Source organism: Otolemur garnettii, unplaced genomic scaffold (assembly GCF_000181295.1).
Source record: "Otolemur garnettii isolate 467f Iridium unplaced genomic scaffold, OtoGar3 scaffold00014, whole genome shotgun sequence".
NCBI lineage: Eukaryota > Metazoa > Chordata > Mammalia > Primates > Galagidae > Otolemur > Otolemur garnettii.
In genome coordinates, this window is record NW_003852409.1 from 5,052,359 (window position 1) to 5,066,080 (window position 13,722).

General features: G+C 39.0%; 1 protein-coding gene across 1 annotated transcript in view; it reads left to right on the forward strand.

The window, feature by feature from the left end:
* The window catches only part of TMEFF1 (transmembrane protein with EGF like and two follistatin like domains 1), a 113,129-nt gene that overhangs the window by 90,665 nt on the left and 8,742 nt on the right, over positions 1-13,722 (forward strand). Inside the window, exon 8 of the mRNA XM_012802307.1 lies at positions 1,505-1,628. Coding sequence (XP_012657761.1) covers positions 1,505-1,628 — 124 coding nt within the window. The remainder of the gene's footprint in view (positions 1-1,504; positions 1,629-13,722) is intronic.

Consider the following 13,722-nt stretch of genomic DNA (forward strand, 5'->3'; position numbering starts at 1 on the left):
AAAACTTTCTCCCAGAAATGACACCTCTTCATTAGACAGATCAAATTTCATGACCACAACTATGTGGTGAATGGGGAAGTGCAGTTCTACCACGTGCCTGTAGGGGGCAAGGAGCATTATTAAAAGTGACATGATCTCTCTGTTATAGTTCTGTTATCATTGAGCTTAATAATCGGTAAAAGTTTTTTTGTTCATATGTAAATTCTGATCATCAGAAAATTTGCATTTTTAGTTCTCAGGTTTTTTACGCTTGGCACCTCTATTCTCACTTTTCTATTGATCTTCCTGTTCCCATACACCTGCCCAGTCTTACAGGCTCCTACTTCATTCCTTTTAAATTTGTTTCCATTAACATTTTTCAAATTTTATTAATACCTTTTATTTGTATTTTAGGGAGATTAGCCCTTTGCTGCCTTAGTGTTGGTGTACATAACGTTATTTATGTTGTGTAATCCTCTCAAAACCACATGAAGTATAGATTCTGTTATTCTGACTTTACAGTTATGAAATCTCAGGGTTAATTGGGTAGTATGCTCAAGGTCATGCAGCTGACAGTGAGTGCATAGAATCTGTAAGCTGGAACTGTAGGACAGCAATGGCAGGAAGCCTGGGAATTTTTCTTACACAGAGATAGGCTTATAAGTGTTGGGGAACTTTGGGCCCTTGGAGCTAAGGATTAATGTATTGGTGTCCATTCCATACCTTTGTCTTTCCTGGCCTGTTCCATCTCTCCTTCCTGACTTTCTTTTCCGTTTCTGACAGTGGCATTACTCACTATGCTTCTATTTTCTTCACTTTGGCTCAGTTTACTTCAAATCATTATACTTAAGTCCGAGCAGATGTTCAACATGTTAGTGGTTCTCTTTAGATAAAGGGATCTCAGGTTATTTTAAATTTGTTCTCTGTATTATCTTATTTATTTTTTGCAATGAGCATCTACTAATGAGAACGATATGAAAAGAATAGCAAAGGTATTTTCATTTGGGAAAAAAATCATTATGCTTGGTAGTTTTCATTCCACATATAAACCTTTCACTCTAAAATTTCGGAATCTTATAACTTGCTATCTGCTATTCCAGAGTTCTTTGGCCTCAGTTTCATAGCCCCCTTCCCCTCAATGAATGATTTTAAGTTCATTCCCCAGAAGGCAATGCTATATATACCATCTCTGTTTTAGAGCTGGCATTCATTTCTTTAGCAAAGATGTTTAGTTTTCTTTGCCAGGTTGTTTTTAAACAACAATAGCTCAGGTGGTCACATCCTGCAAATATTTTTAAATGCTTTGAGTCTAAATAGTCTACTTGCTGTGTTTGTGGTGGCATAATGGGAAATAGTAGGGATCCTGCTTCTTTTCCAACCCCCTAGCTGATAAATTTCCTTTTCAAATTGCCCAGTAGGTGGTTGACAAGAAGTGAATTTATTTACCGTTTCAGAGCCTTTGAAAAGTTCATATTTTTCAGCTTGCCTTTTCACTATTTAGTGACCTGGTTTATGCTCTTTTAAGATGCTAGCGATCAAAGAGAAGATGTTTATATTGGAAACCACATGCCTTGCCCTGAAAACCTCAATGGTTACTGCATCCATGGAAAGTGTGAATTCATCTATTCTACTCAGAAGGCTTCTTGTAGGTAAGTCAGTGTCTTCAGATCAGTGGTGAGAAATATTTCCCATCAATGGCCAGTGTTCTATATTAATCAATAAAATGTGGACTAAATATTACCCCAACGTATTGTTTATTTGGAGTAGACAAGTAAAAGATAAAACACCATCATTTGAGGGAAAAACCTGGCAAGTAATATACAAAACCAAGACTATCTATAATAGATGTTTTATTAGGGTTTTGAGATTATGGACTTAATGGTTTTAATATAATGTTATATATTTTTAATATAGAAATAAATATGCCATTATTCCAGCACTATTTTGGATTTTAGGTGCTCTGTTATCAAGAACAGAGAGTGTGTAACTCAAAATATGTTCTAGAATATTAAAAGATTTCTGAAAATTAGGAGATACGGATGAAGAACCAGGTATGAACTGAGAGATGGAAATGGAAAACGTGTAAATAATCAACTGCCTGATTTCAGAGAGGTTTTGTAACCTGTTCAAGGTCAATCAGTTAGATACAGAGCTGGGAAAAATCTAGGTCTCAGATTTCCAGGTATCAACCTCTTGGTCTTAGTGGTTTTATTTGTAGATTTTGGCCAGGGCTGGGTTTATGAACCTGCCACCTTTGGTATTTGGGGCCAGTGCCCTACTCCTTTGAGCCACAGGTGCTGCCCTGGTCTTAGTGTTTTTAGCTGCTCTTTGTCTGCTGGTACCTCTTCTTTCTGCTCCTGCCAGGAGCTATCCTCCTCCTCAGGTTGGTCTAGTTAACCAAATAACGTTTCCATAGACAAGAGGAGATTACTATCATTCTGCTCACTCTTGCCTCCTGGAATTTGGCCAGAAACCCTTTTTCCCTTTCTTAGTACAAACATTAAAACATGGAGAAAATTATGCTTTTCTTTTGTTCTATCAACCTAGAAATCTTTCCAAGAAATAAAGGAAACTTTTGGAAATCCACTGTCCTTGGTCCCTCTCCTTCTTTAGCTCCCTACTAATGTTTTCTTTTTTCCTCCTGCATAAAAAACAAAACATAACAGGGTAAACCGTTAATTGCTAATAGTTCTTTGTTAAACCTTTTGCTTTTTCGTGATTGAGAGTTCTCCTTGTTTTTTGAAGGAGCTAGCTTTCCCCTCCCTCTTTTTCTTACACATTTTTTAAAAAACCCATGGGTGTATGAAAGGGAACAGGCCAAGTTTAAAATCAAATCATACAGGGGATTCCTCATATTTGTCCCACAGTGGCCTACATACCTTGATAGAAGTTCAGATTCTGTTGTCCTCTTGGGAAGGCATATCTTTTCAGCATACTTAATGAGGGATGAAGGAGGATGAGGTTTTCTTGTAATGATGTGATACCAGATCACTTTGTATAATGCTCTTTTACTAATTGACAGTAAGAAGGTTGAATGGTATACTGATTAAAGGCTTTGGAATGTAAGTTACACCGACTTGGCCAATTACTGGCTTTGTGTCCTTTGGAAGTTATTTAAAATTTCTAAGTGTCATTTTCATCACTTCTAAAACTATATTAGTAATAGTACCTATCTCACAGTGGTGTTAAAATTAAATGAGATTACGTATGTAAATTGTTCAGCATAATACCTGGTGGGTAGTATGTACTTAGGCTTACGGTTTAAATCAGTTGCTATTTACTATTATGCTGAGGACTCTTTGTTAACCACTGTCTTCCCAGTACCCACTGTAGGACCTAGTCCAGTCAGTATTTTTTTGAATGACATCTGATGACTTTACCCTTTTCTCCAAGACCAGAGGAGTTTCTTTAATACTACAGAGTCTCTTTCCTGTATACTTACAACTTCTTAAAAAGCAGTTGATTTTTTTTTTATTTTGGTCTAAGTATTCAGACAGCGTCACCAGAATCAGGCCATAACTTTGCTGGAGCCCCTACTAGTAGGCAGTGTGTTTGGGTAGCAGTACATAGGCAGTGATGAAGAACTTTTAGCCACAGTCTTATTACTGGGTTATATCTCCTAGCATTATGGGATCATTCGTTTGTTTAGTGATTGAGTGACTTATCGATTGATTTGTACTAATTTCTGCCTGACAGTAGGGCTTCTCATTTGAGTATGGCAGGGATTCAGGGATCTTGCCTTCAAAAAACATACAGTCTAGTAGAAGGGACTGACAAAGTCTTGAGTAATTTAAGTATGAAAAATGCTGTCATGTACAAATGCACATGAGATGATTCTGGATTTCAGAAAAGGTACTTCAACCTGAAGGCAGGTGGGGGGTTTGGGAAGAAGAGTCAGATCTTACAGGAATGATTAGTATCATCCTAGGAGCACGGCCTGTATTTTAAAGGCAGCGAAGAGCCATTACAGAGTTTTAAGTAGCAGTGATGGGATCAGATCTAAAAGACACTGGTGGCATTGTGGAAAATGGATTAGAAGACTCAAAGTTAGGAGACTTAGTAAGAAGTGAGAGCCTGAAGATGGGTACTTGGATTGCAGAGACATAAAAAGGTGGTTGAAGTCAGAAGCATTGGTGACCAGTGGGGATGAAAATGAGAACATGAGGTTGGTGGAGGTTACTGTGAGAAACTGTGTCAGGAGAGTCCCTCTGGTTTCTGGCTAAGGCATAATTAAGTGGGAAATACTTTTGGAAGAGGGAAGAGATTGGGGGGAACATTTTATATTCAGTTTAACATTCTTGGTCTAAGGCTCCTGTGAGAGATTCACTTAATGGATGTCTAGTAGACTGCTGGATATATTTTGGTTTTAGAATTCCTGAGAGCGATGTGCATTGAAAATGTACATTTGAAGGCTGGGCGGGTGGCTCGCACCCGTAATCCTGACACTCTGGGAGGCTGAGACAGGAGGATTGCTTGAGCTCAGGAGTTTGAGGCCAGCCTGAGCAACAGTGAGACCCCACTGCACATCTGTACCCATGCAGCTGAACATGGCTGTTGTTAAAAAGCACACCATCAGGTTAACTTGTCTCCCTGGTATTTATACCTTTAGATCTCAAAAAGGGCCTTTTGTGCTGCCAGGCAGTTGTCCTGCAGCTTCAGTCCATCCATTCTCTCCACTCTGAGATGATGACTTTATTCCTTCACCTCTCTACTCAGGTTGTCGGTACCTACCATCTTATCCTCACTCTTGGCTAATGATTTTGTTTCCACATCACTGAGAAGACTGAAGCGCTATGGGGAGACCTTCCCCAGACTTTCACTGTCACCTACCAGCAATTCTCCCCCCTTTTCTCTTTATCATATATCTTAATATCAATATATTTTATATATATTTATAATATATGTTTTTTCTTCCATCTTGAAAAATCCCTCTCATTCTCACTCTCACCAGCTACCATCCCATTTCTTTCCTTTCCTTTGTAGAACTTGAAAGAGTTGTGTAAAGTCTGTCTCTACTTCCTTATTTACCATCTCTCTCCAGCCCCCCCCCAATAAGCTTTTGTCTTTAACACCCTCCATTGGGACTGTTCTTGTTGTTAAACTCAGTGGTCATTCTTCAGCTTAAATACTTTTGAATAATCTGTAGCATTGGGCACACTGGCTCACTCTAGCTTGTGTGCTGTGCATCCTACACTTGGTGTCAATATACACTCTCTTGGTTTTCTCTCCCTTGCTGGATGTCCCTGTCGTCTTGGCTGTGTCCTCCTCTGTTCCCTGACCTTTTGATGTTTTAGTACACCAGGGTCCAATCCCAGTCCTCTTTCTTAGTGACTCCACCCAGTAGTCTCAGGGCTTTGCATGACATATGCTGACAAATCCTAATTTACATAAATCCCAGACTGCTCTCCTCAAGTCTGAAGCTCATCCGCCCATATGTCTCCTTTACATTTCCACATGGGTGTCTGACACCTCAGTCTCAGTGGGGCTAACACTGATGTCCTGATCAGTGTCCCCTCCTCTACACCCGCTCCTTCTCAGCTGATGCCAACTCCGTCTTTCCAGTTGCTCAGACGAAACGCCTCTGCTGTGGCTCTGACTTTTCTCTCTCTCCATCAGACCCTGTATCCAGTCAGTTGGGAAATCCTGTTTGCTCTTCTGTTTCAGAATATATCCAGATTTGATTACTTCTCACCATTGTCACTGCTATTCCTGATCCATGCCAACATTTTCTTTCTCTGGGATTATTACAATAGCCTCCTTTAATTGATCCTACAGTTTATGTTCAACCCAGCAGCCAAAGTGAGCCTATCCAAGTAAAAGCCAGTTCATACCATTTTTCTGCTAAAACTCTCCATCTCTAGGTACAGGGGACCCTACAGAGTTGGGTCCCTCCACCTCTCTGTCTTGTTCCCCTCTTCTTTAGTCGGGCTTGCTATTCTTGGGCATGTGGCCATGCGTGGATGCTTTTACCTTAGAGAACTTGACTGGCTCTTCCTTTGCCTGGTGTGCTCTCATCCTTGCTGTCTGCAGGGCAGGAGATTCCCTCACCTCCTTTTTGTCTTTACTAACGTGTCACTTTCCTAGTGATACCTACCCTGACTGCCCTATTTGAAATTGCAGTCCTGTTGGACACTGTGGCTCATGCCTTCAATCTCAGCTCTACAGGAGGCTGAAGTGGGAGGATTATTCAAGGCCAGGAGTTTGAGACCACCTGGGAAACATAGTGAGACACTATTTCTACATAAAATAAGAAAAATGAGCTGGGCCTGGTGGCATACACCTGTAGTCCCAGCTACTCAGAAGGCTGCACCAGGAGGATCTCTTGAGCCTGGGAGTTCAAGGTTGCAGTGAGCTGTAATTGCAACACTCCACTCCAGCCTGGGTGACAGTGAGACCCTGTTTCTTTAAAAAAGAAAAAAAAATTGCAGTCATCCCTTCCTCTGATTTTCCTGTTGCTTGCAATTTCCCTTAACTGTCTTCTTTCTCTGTAGCACAGATTACCTTCTGACATAACCATTTAATTTACTATGTTGATTTTACCCCCTTCTCCTAGTACATGGTAGGCTGACCAGGGATTTTTACTGTTTTGTTCACTGGTATGTCCCATATGCTCACCACAGTAGCTGACCCATAGCAGGTGCTCAGTAAACATGTTAAATGGGCATGTCAGTGAATCAGTAGGTAAGGGCCTGGGAGTGAACGAGGTTACGTGTGGAAGGTATGTGGAATGAAGGAAGTAGTAGGCAGAGGACTGACCCCTGGATCCTCCTTTAACCAATAAAGAAGAAGTAATGACCTAGAAGTCAATATTCCTGCAGAGTATAACTAACTGTCAGTTGTAGAAATAGCCCCCAGAGATGACTGCTTGAGTGATATGTGGCCTATGCAATTTTTTTGATATTCTGAATTTAATCTTTGGATTAAGTCAAACCATCAGAGAGCTCTATATCTAGGACATTATTATGTTAACAGCTCCCTACGGAACTGTTTTTATTTTACCAAGCTTTGACTTGTAGCCATTAGCCTACCATGAAGGACATTATTTTAAAAATCCCATAAGACTTCATTATATCACTGAATTTACTGCAGCTGGGCTGTTAAAAGTGATGTTCTCCAGATCACAAGGTGCCCTCTTTGAATGAGGCCCAATGAGATAAAATTCTCTTGAGTTCAGTAACAGTAGTAACATAACTGTGCTTCTTTTGACAAACTTGTTTGATTTTATTTTATAGAGATTGTATTTTGTGTCAGTGATGTTACTATTTTCTTTCCTTCTCTCCCCTCTTCCTACAATGCAGTGGTATTTAGTATATTCATAGAGTTGGGCAACTATCACCACAGTCAATTTTAGTACATTTTCATTACTCCAAGGTGAAACCTCATACTCTTTAACAATTACTCTAAAGTCTCCCCATCCTCCCCAGCCCTAAGCAACCACTAAATCTATTTTCTATCTCTGTAGACTTATTTACTCTGGAGATTTCATACAAATTGAATTATATAGCATGTGGTCTTTGTGTCTAGCTTCTTTCACTTAGGGGAATGTTTTCAAGTTTCATCCATATCACAGAACACATTGCTACTTTGACTCTTTTTATGGCCAAATAATATTCCATTTTATGGATAATACCATAAATGTTTTCAGTCTATTCATCAGTTGATGAACATTTGAGTTGCTTCCACTTTTTTGGTTATTATGAATAATGCTGCTATGAGCAATTGTTTACAAGTTTTTATGTGTACATGAATGCCACCTGGGTAAATGTGCAGGCATGGAATTGTGGGACAAATGGTAACCCTGTGTTTAACTTTTTGAGGAATTGGCACACTGTTTTCCAAAGGGCCATACCAATTTGTTTTGTTTGTTTGTTTGAGACAGAGTCTCACTTTGTCGCCTTTGGTGGAGTCCTATGGCATCACAGCTCACAGCAACCTCAAACTCTTGGGCTTAAGTGATTCTCTTGCCTCAGCCTCCTTGGGTCTTGCTCTTGCTCAGGCTGGTCTCCAACTCCTGAATTCAAGCAATCCACCTGCCTAGGCCTCCCTGAGTGCTAGAATTATTGGAGTGAGCCACCACACCAATCTTGTTAATTTTTTAATTAATTAAGTTTAATTTTAAAAAGAGAAAGTAAAACCATAGGACTAAATCTTCATGACCTTAAAATTGGCAGTAATTTCTTAGATATGACATCAAAACCAAAAGCAAGAACCCCCCCCCAAAAAAAAGATAAATAGGACTAAATCGCATTTAAAATCTTTTGTACTTAGGAAAACTTTGAAGAAAGCGAAAAGATAAGAAAAAAGAAAGTAAAAGTAAAGTCAAAGAAAGTGAAGTCATATATCTGAAAAGGGACTTGTATCTAGGACATGTAAAGAATTAATAAAACCCGATAATAAAAAGAGAAAAGTAAAACAATTAAAAAACTGGCAAAGGATATGTATAGACATTTCTCCAGAGATAATATACAAATGACATATAAATGATCACTAAGGCCATGAAAAGATGCTCAACATCATTAGCCATCATGGAAATGCAAATCAAAACCACCACTGAAACCAATTCTTTCCCACTAGGATCACCTAAATCAAAGTCAGATAGTAAGGAGTTCAGACAAAGGTACTGTACAGGGAATACAAATTGGTAGGCCGGCTTAGTGGTTATGTACCAGGCCTGGCAGGTTTAAATCTGGCCTGGACCTGCTAAACAACAATGACAACAGCAACAAAAAAAAAGCTAGGCATTGTGGCTGGTGCCTGTCATCCCAGCAGCTGAGGCTGTGGCAAGAGGATCACTTGAGCCTGAGAGTTTGAGTTTGCTATGGGCTGTGACTCCTTGGTATTCTACGAAGGACCACAAAGTAGGACTCTGTGTTTAAAAAAAAAAAAAAAAGAAAGAAATAGGCTTGGTGCTTGTAGCTCAGTGGCTAGGACGCCAGCCACATACACCGGGGCTGAAGAGTTCGAACCTGGCCCAGGCCTGCCAAACAACAAGGACAATAAAAAAATAGCAAGGCATTTATAATAAAAAAATAGCCGGGCCTTGTGGCGGGGGCCTCAGCCTTCAGAAGCGGAGGCAAGAGAATCGCTGAAGCCTAAGAGTTTGAGGTTGCTGTGAGCTGTGATGTCATAGTGCTCTACTGAGGGCGACATAATGAGACTCTGTCTCAAAAAAGAAAAAAAAAATCAAATTGTTTATATTTCTTGCAAAAAACAGGATGTTTGGAACTGTGAACTGACTAATTCAAGCTGTTACCATGGATTACCTCATATAGTTCCTTCCCATTTTTGTGCAATAGTTTTCTTGAAGCTACTCTTCCTATCTAATTGAAATTTTGTATCCTCTATCATCTCCCCAATTCTGCCCCCTTGTCCCAGCTCCTAGTAACCACCATTCTATTCTCTATTTCTATGAGGCCAACTTTCAGATTCCACATGAGTGACATCATGTGATGTTTCTCTGTGCCTGGTTTATTTCATTTCATGTACTGTCTGCCAGGTCCATCCACGTTTTCACAAATGACAAGATTTCCTTCTTTGTGTGGCTGAACAGTAAGCATTTCATTGTGTATATTGCATTGTGCATGTAGTTGTCATTCTTTTATCCATTTATCCGTTGATGGATACTTAGGATGATTGCATATCTTTGCTATTATTTGTACTTCAGTAGACAGAGGTGTGCAGGTACTTCTTCAACATACTAATTTCATATATAGGGTGTCCATAAAGTAGTTGTCTATTTTTAATTGCACACGAACTTTATGGACACCCTAAACTTTATGTATACATATACACACATACATACATCTTTTTTAGTGGCTGAATAGTATTCCATGGTATACATGTACCACAGCTTGTTAATCCATTGCTGGGTTGGTGGGCATTTAGGCTGTTTCCACATTTTGGTGATCGTAAATTGAGCTGCGATAAACAGTTTAGGGCAAATGTCCTAATGATAAAAGATTTCTTTTCTTGATATCTTCAAGTGTATCCCTACATTTTCTTTAAGGAATTTTATTGTTTCCTGCCTTAGATTTAAATCTTTTATCCATCTTGAATCAATTTTTGTAAGTGGTGAGAGGTGTGGGTCCAGTTTCAGTCTTTTACATGTGGTTATCCAGTTCTCCCAGCACCATTTATTGAATTAGGGATTCTTTTCCCCAGTGTATGTTCTTGTTTGGTTTATCAAAGATCAGGTGGCTGTAGGAGGTTAGATTCATCTCATGGTTTTCTGTTTGGTTCCAAATGTCAGTGTCTCTCTTTTTGTGCCAATATTTTGCTGTTTTGATCACTATGGCCTTGTAGTATAGCAGAAAGTCTGGTAGGGTGATACTGCCCGGCTTTGTTTTTATTACTAAAAATTGCCTTGGGTATACGGGGTTTCTTCTGGTTCCATACAAAATGAGGAATTATTTTTTACAAATATTGAAACGTATGATGATGGTATTTTAATGGGGATTGTATTAAATCTGTAGAGTGCTTTGGGTAGCATAGATATTTTCATAATGTTGATTCTTCCCAGCTGTGAGCATAGTATGCTCTTCCATTTGTTAATATCCTCCACTGTTTCTTTTCTTAGGGTTTTGTAATTTTCTTTGTAGAGGTCCTTCCCCTGTTTTGTTAGGTATATTCTTAGGTATTTCATTTTTGGGTGGGCTACTAGGAAGGGAATTGTGTCTTGTGCCCTTGATTAGGTTCGCATCTTGGCCATTATTGACATATGCAAAGGCTACTGATTTGTGGATATTGATTTTATATTCTGAGACATTGCTGTATTTTTTTTTATATATACTTCCAAGAGTCTTATGGTTGAGTCTCTGGGGTTCTCTAAGTATGAGATCCTATTGTCAGCAAAGAGGGAGCGTTTGACCTCCTCTGCACCCATTTCAAAGCCCTTTATTTCCTTCTCTAGCCTGATGGTATTGGGTAGAACTTCCAGCAATGTGTTGAATGGTAGTGGCAGTAGGGGATGACCTTTTTGGTTCCAGTTCTGAATGGAAAAGCTTTCAGTTTTAATCTATTCAGTATAACATTAGATGTGAGTTTGTTGTAGATGGCTTTGATCAGATTAGGAAATGTGCCACCTATGCCTAAATTCTTAAGTGTTCTAATTAGAAAATGATGCTGAATTTTATTGAATGTTTTTTCTGTATTTATCAAGATGATCATATGGTCTTTGTTTTTGCTTCTATTGTTATGGTGAATTATGTTTATGGACTTGTATATGTTAAACCAGCCTTAGATCCCTGGGATGAAACCTACTACATCGTGATAATTTATTTTTTTTAATTTTATTATTATTATTTTTAGAGACAGAGTCTCATTTTATTGCCCTCGGTAGAGTGCTGTGACATCATAGCTCACAGCAACCTCCAGATCTTGGTCTTAGGTGATTCTCTTGCCTCAGCCTCCTGAGTAGCTGGGACTACAGGCATCGCCACAAGATAATTGATTTTTTAAAAGGTGTAACTGTAATCTATTGGCTAGGATTTTATTGAGAATTTTTACATCTATATTCAATAGTGAAATTGGTCTGAAATTCTCCTTTTCAGTTTGGTCTTTGCTTGGTTTTGGTCTGAGGGTGAGGTTTGCTTCATAGAATGTGTTGAGGAAGATTCCTTCATTCTCAGTTTTTTGGAATAATTTCTGTAGTGTGGGTATAAACTCTTCTTTGAAGGTTTGATAGAATTCTAGTGTGAAACCGTCTGGACCAGGGTTTTCTTTGTTGGAAGATTTTTTTATTGTTTCTTCTATCTCAGTTCTTGAAATTGGTCTATTTTCCAATCTCTCCAACAAGAGATCTAGTTCTTGATTAAGTTTGGGGAGAGGGTGTGATTCCATGTATTGATTCATTTCCTCCACATTGTCAAATTTTGGGCATAGAGTTTCTTGTAGTACTCATGGATGATCTTTTGAATCTCTGTAGCATTTGTTATTATTTCACCAGTATATCTGATTAAGGATATTAGAGTTTTTAACTTTTCTGTTTCTAGTTAATCTGGCCAAAGATTTATCAATTTTATTTATTTTTGAAATAACAACTTTTTGTTTTGTTAATTTTCTGTATGATTTTTTTTTCAATTTCATTAAGCTCTGATTTAATTTTGGTTATTTCTTTTCTTCTGCTGGGTTTGGGATTAGCTGCTTCTTCTTTTTCCAACTCCATAAGATGGTTGATGAGTTTGTTGATAAACTCTCTTTCTGTTTTTCAAATGTAAGAATCTAATGCGATAAATTTCCCTCTTAATACTGCTTTTGCTGTATCTCATAGGTTTTGGTTACTTTTGTCTTCATTGTTGTTATGTTTGAGGAATTTAACAATTTTCTCTTTAATCTCTTCCTGGACCCAACTATCGTTCAGCATAAGGTTGGGTTTTTTTTTTTTTTTGGAGACAGAGCCTCAAGCTGTCCCCCTGGGTAGAGTGCTGTGGCATCACAGCTCACAGCAACCTCCAACTCCTGGGCTCAAGCGAGTCTCCTGCCTTCACTTCTCAAGTAGCTGGGACCACAGGCGCCCGCCACAACGCCTGGGCATTTTTTTTTGGTTGCAGCCATCGTTGTTTGGCGGGCCCAGGCTGGTCGAACCCGCCACCTTAAGTGTATGTGGCTGGCGCCTTAGCCACTTGAGCCACAGGCCCTGAGCCATAGCATAAGGTTGTTTAATTTCCACGTCTTTGTGTGGGGATGAACATTTTTGTTGGAGTTGATTTCCACCTTTATTGCCTAGTGGTCTGAGAAGATACAAGGTATACTTTCTATTCTTTTAATTTTGCTGAGGTTTCATTTGTATCTGAGGATGTGGTTGATTTTGGAGTATGTACTCTCAGCTGACAAGAAAAATGTATATTCCTTAGCTCTGGGATGGTGTGTTCTTTATATATCTGTTAATCCCATTTGTTCTAGGGTCACATTTAAGTCCTTTGCAGCTTTGTTTAGTTTCTGTTTAGAGGATCTGTCCACTTCTTTCAGAGGGGTGTTAAAGATCTTGACTATTACAGTGTTATGGGATATCATATTTCTCAGACCCTTCAAAGTCTGTTTCATAAATCTAGCAGCATTTAAGTTGGGTGCGTAAATATTAATAATTGAAATTCTTCTTGTTGAATTGTTACTTTGGCCAGTATAAAGTGTCCATCTTTGTTTGTCTTAACTTTATTTGCTTTCAATTCACTTATATCTGAAAATAAGATTGCTACCCCTCCTTTCTTCTGATTTCCATTTGCTCGAAATATTGTTTTCCATCCCTCAACTCTTGAATCTTGATTTATCCTTTAAGGCTAGGTGTGTCTCTTAAAGACAGTATGTACATGGTTTGTGCTTTTTGATCCTATCAGTAAGCCTGTGCCTCTTCAGTGCTGTATTCAGTCCATTGATATTTATTGAGAGAAATGATAAGTGTGGTGGAGTTCTATTCATCTTATTTTGTGAAAGTCATTGTGTAGCTTTATCCTTTGTGCCACCGTAGAAGCTAAATTTTGACCTTTAGGTTCTGGGTATTTCCTTTGCTGGTGATCCATTGTGGTGGTCAGTGTAGAGAATAGGTCTTAAGTATTTCCTGTAGAGCTGGTCATGCTGTGGCAAATTTCCTCAGTGCTTATATATCTTTAAAAGATTTTATTTCTCCCATCAATTGTGAAGCTTAGTTTAGCAGGATACAGAATTCTGTGCTGGGCTCGGCGCCTGTGGCTCAAGCGGCTAAGGCGCCAGCCACATACACCTAAGGTGGCGGGTTCGAATCCCCAGCCC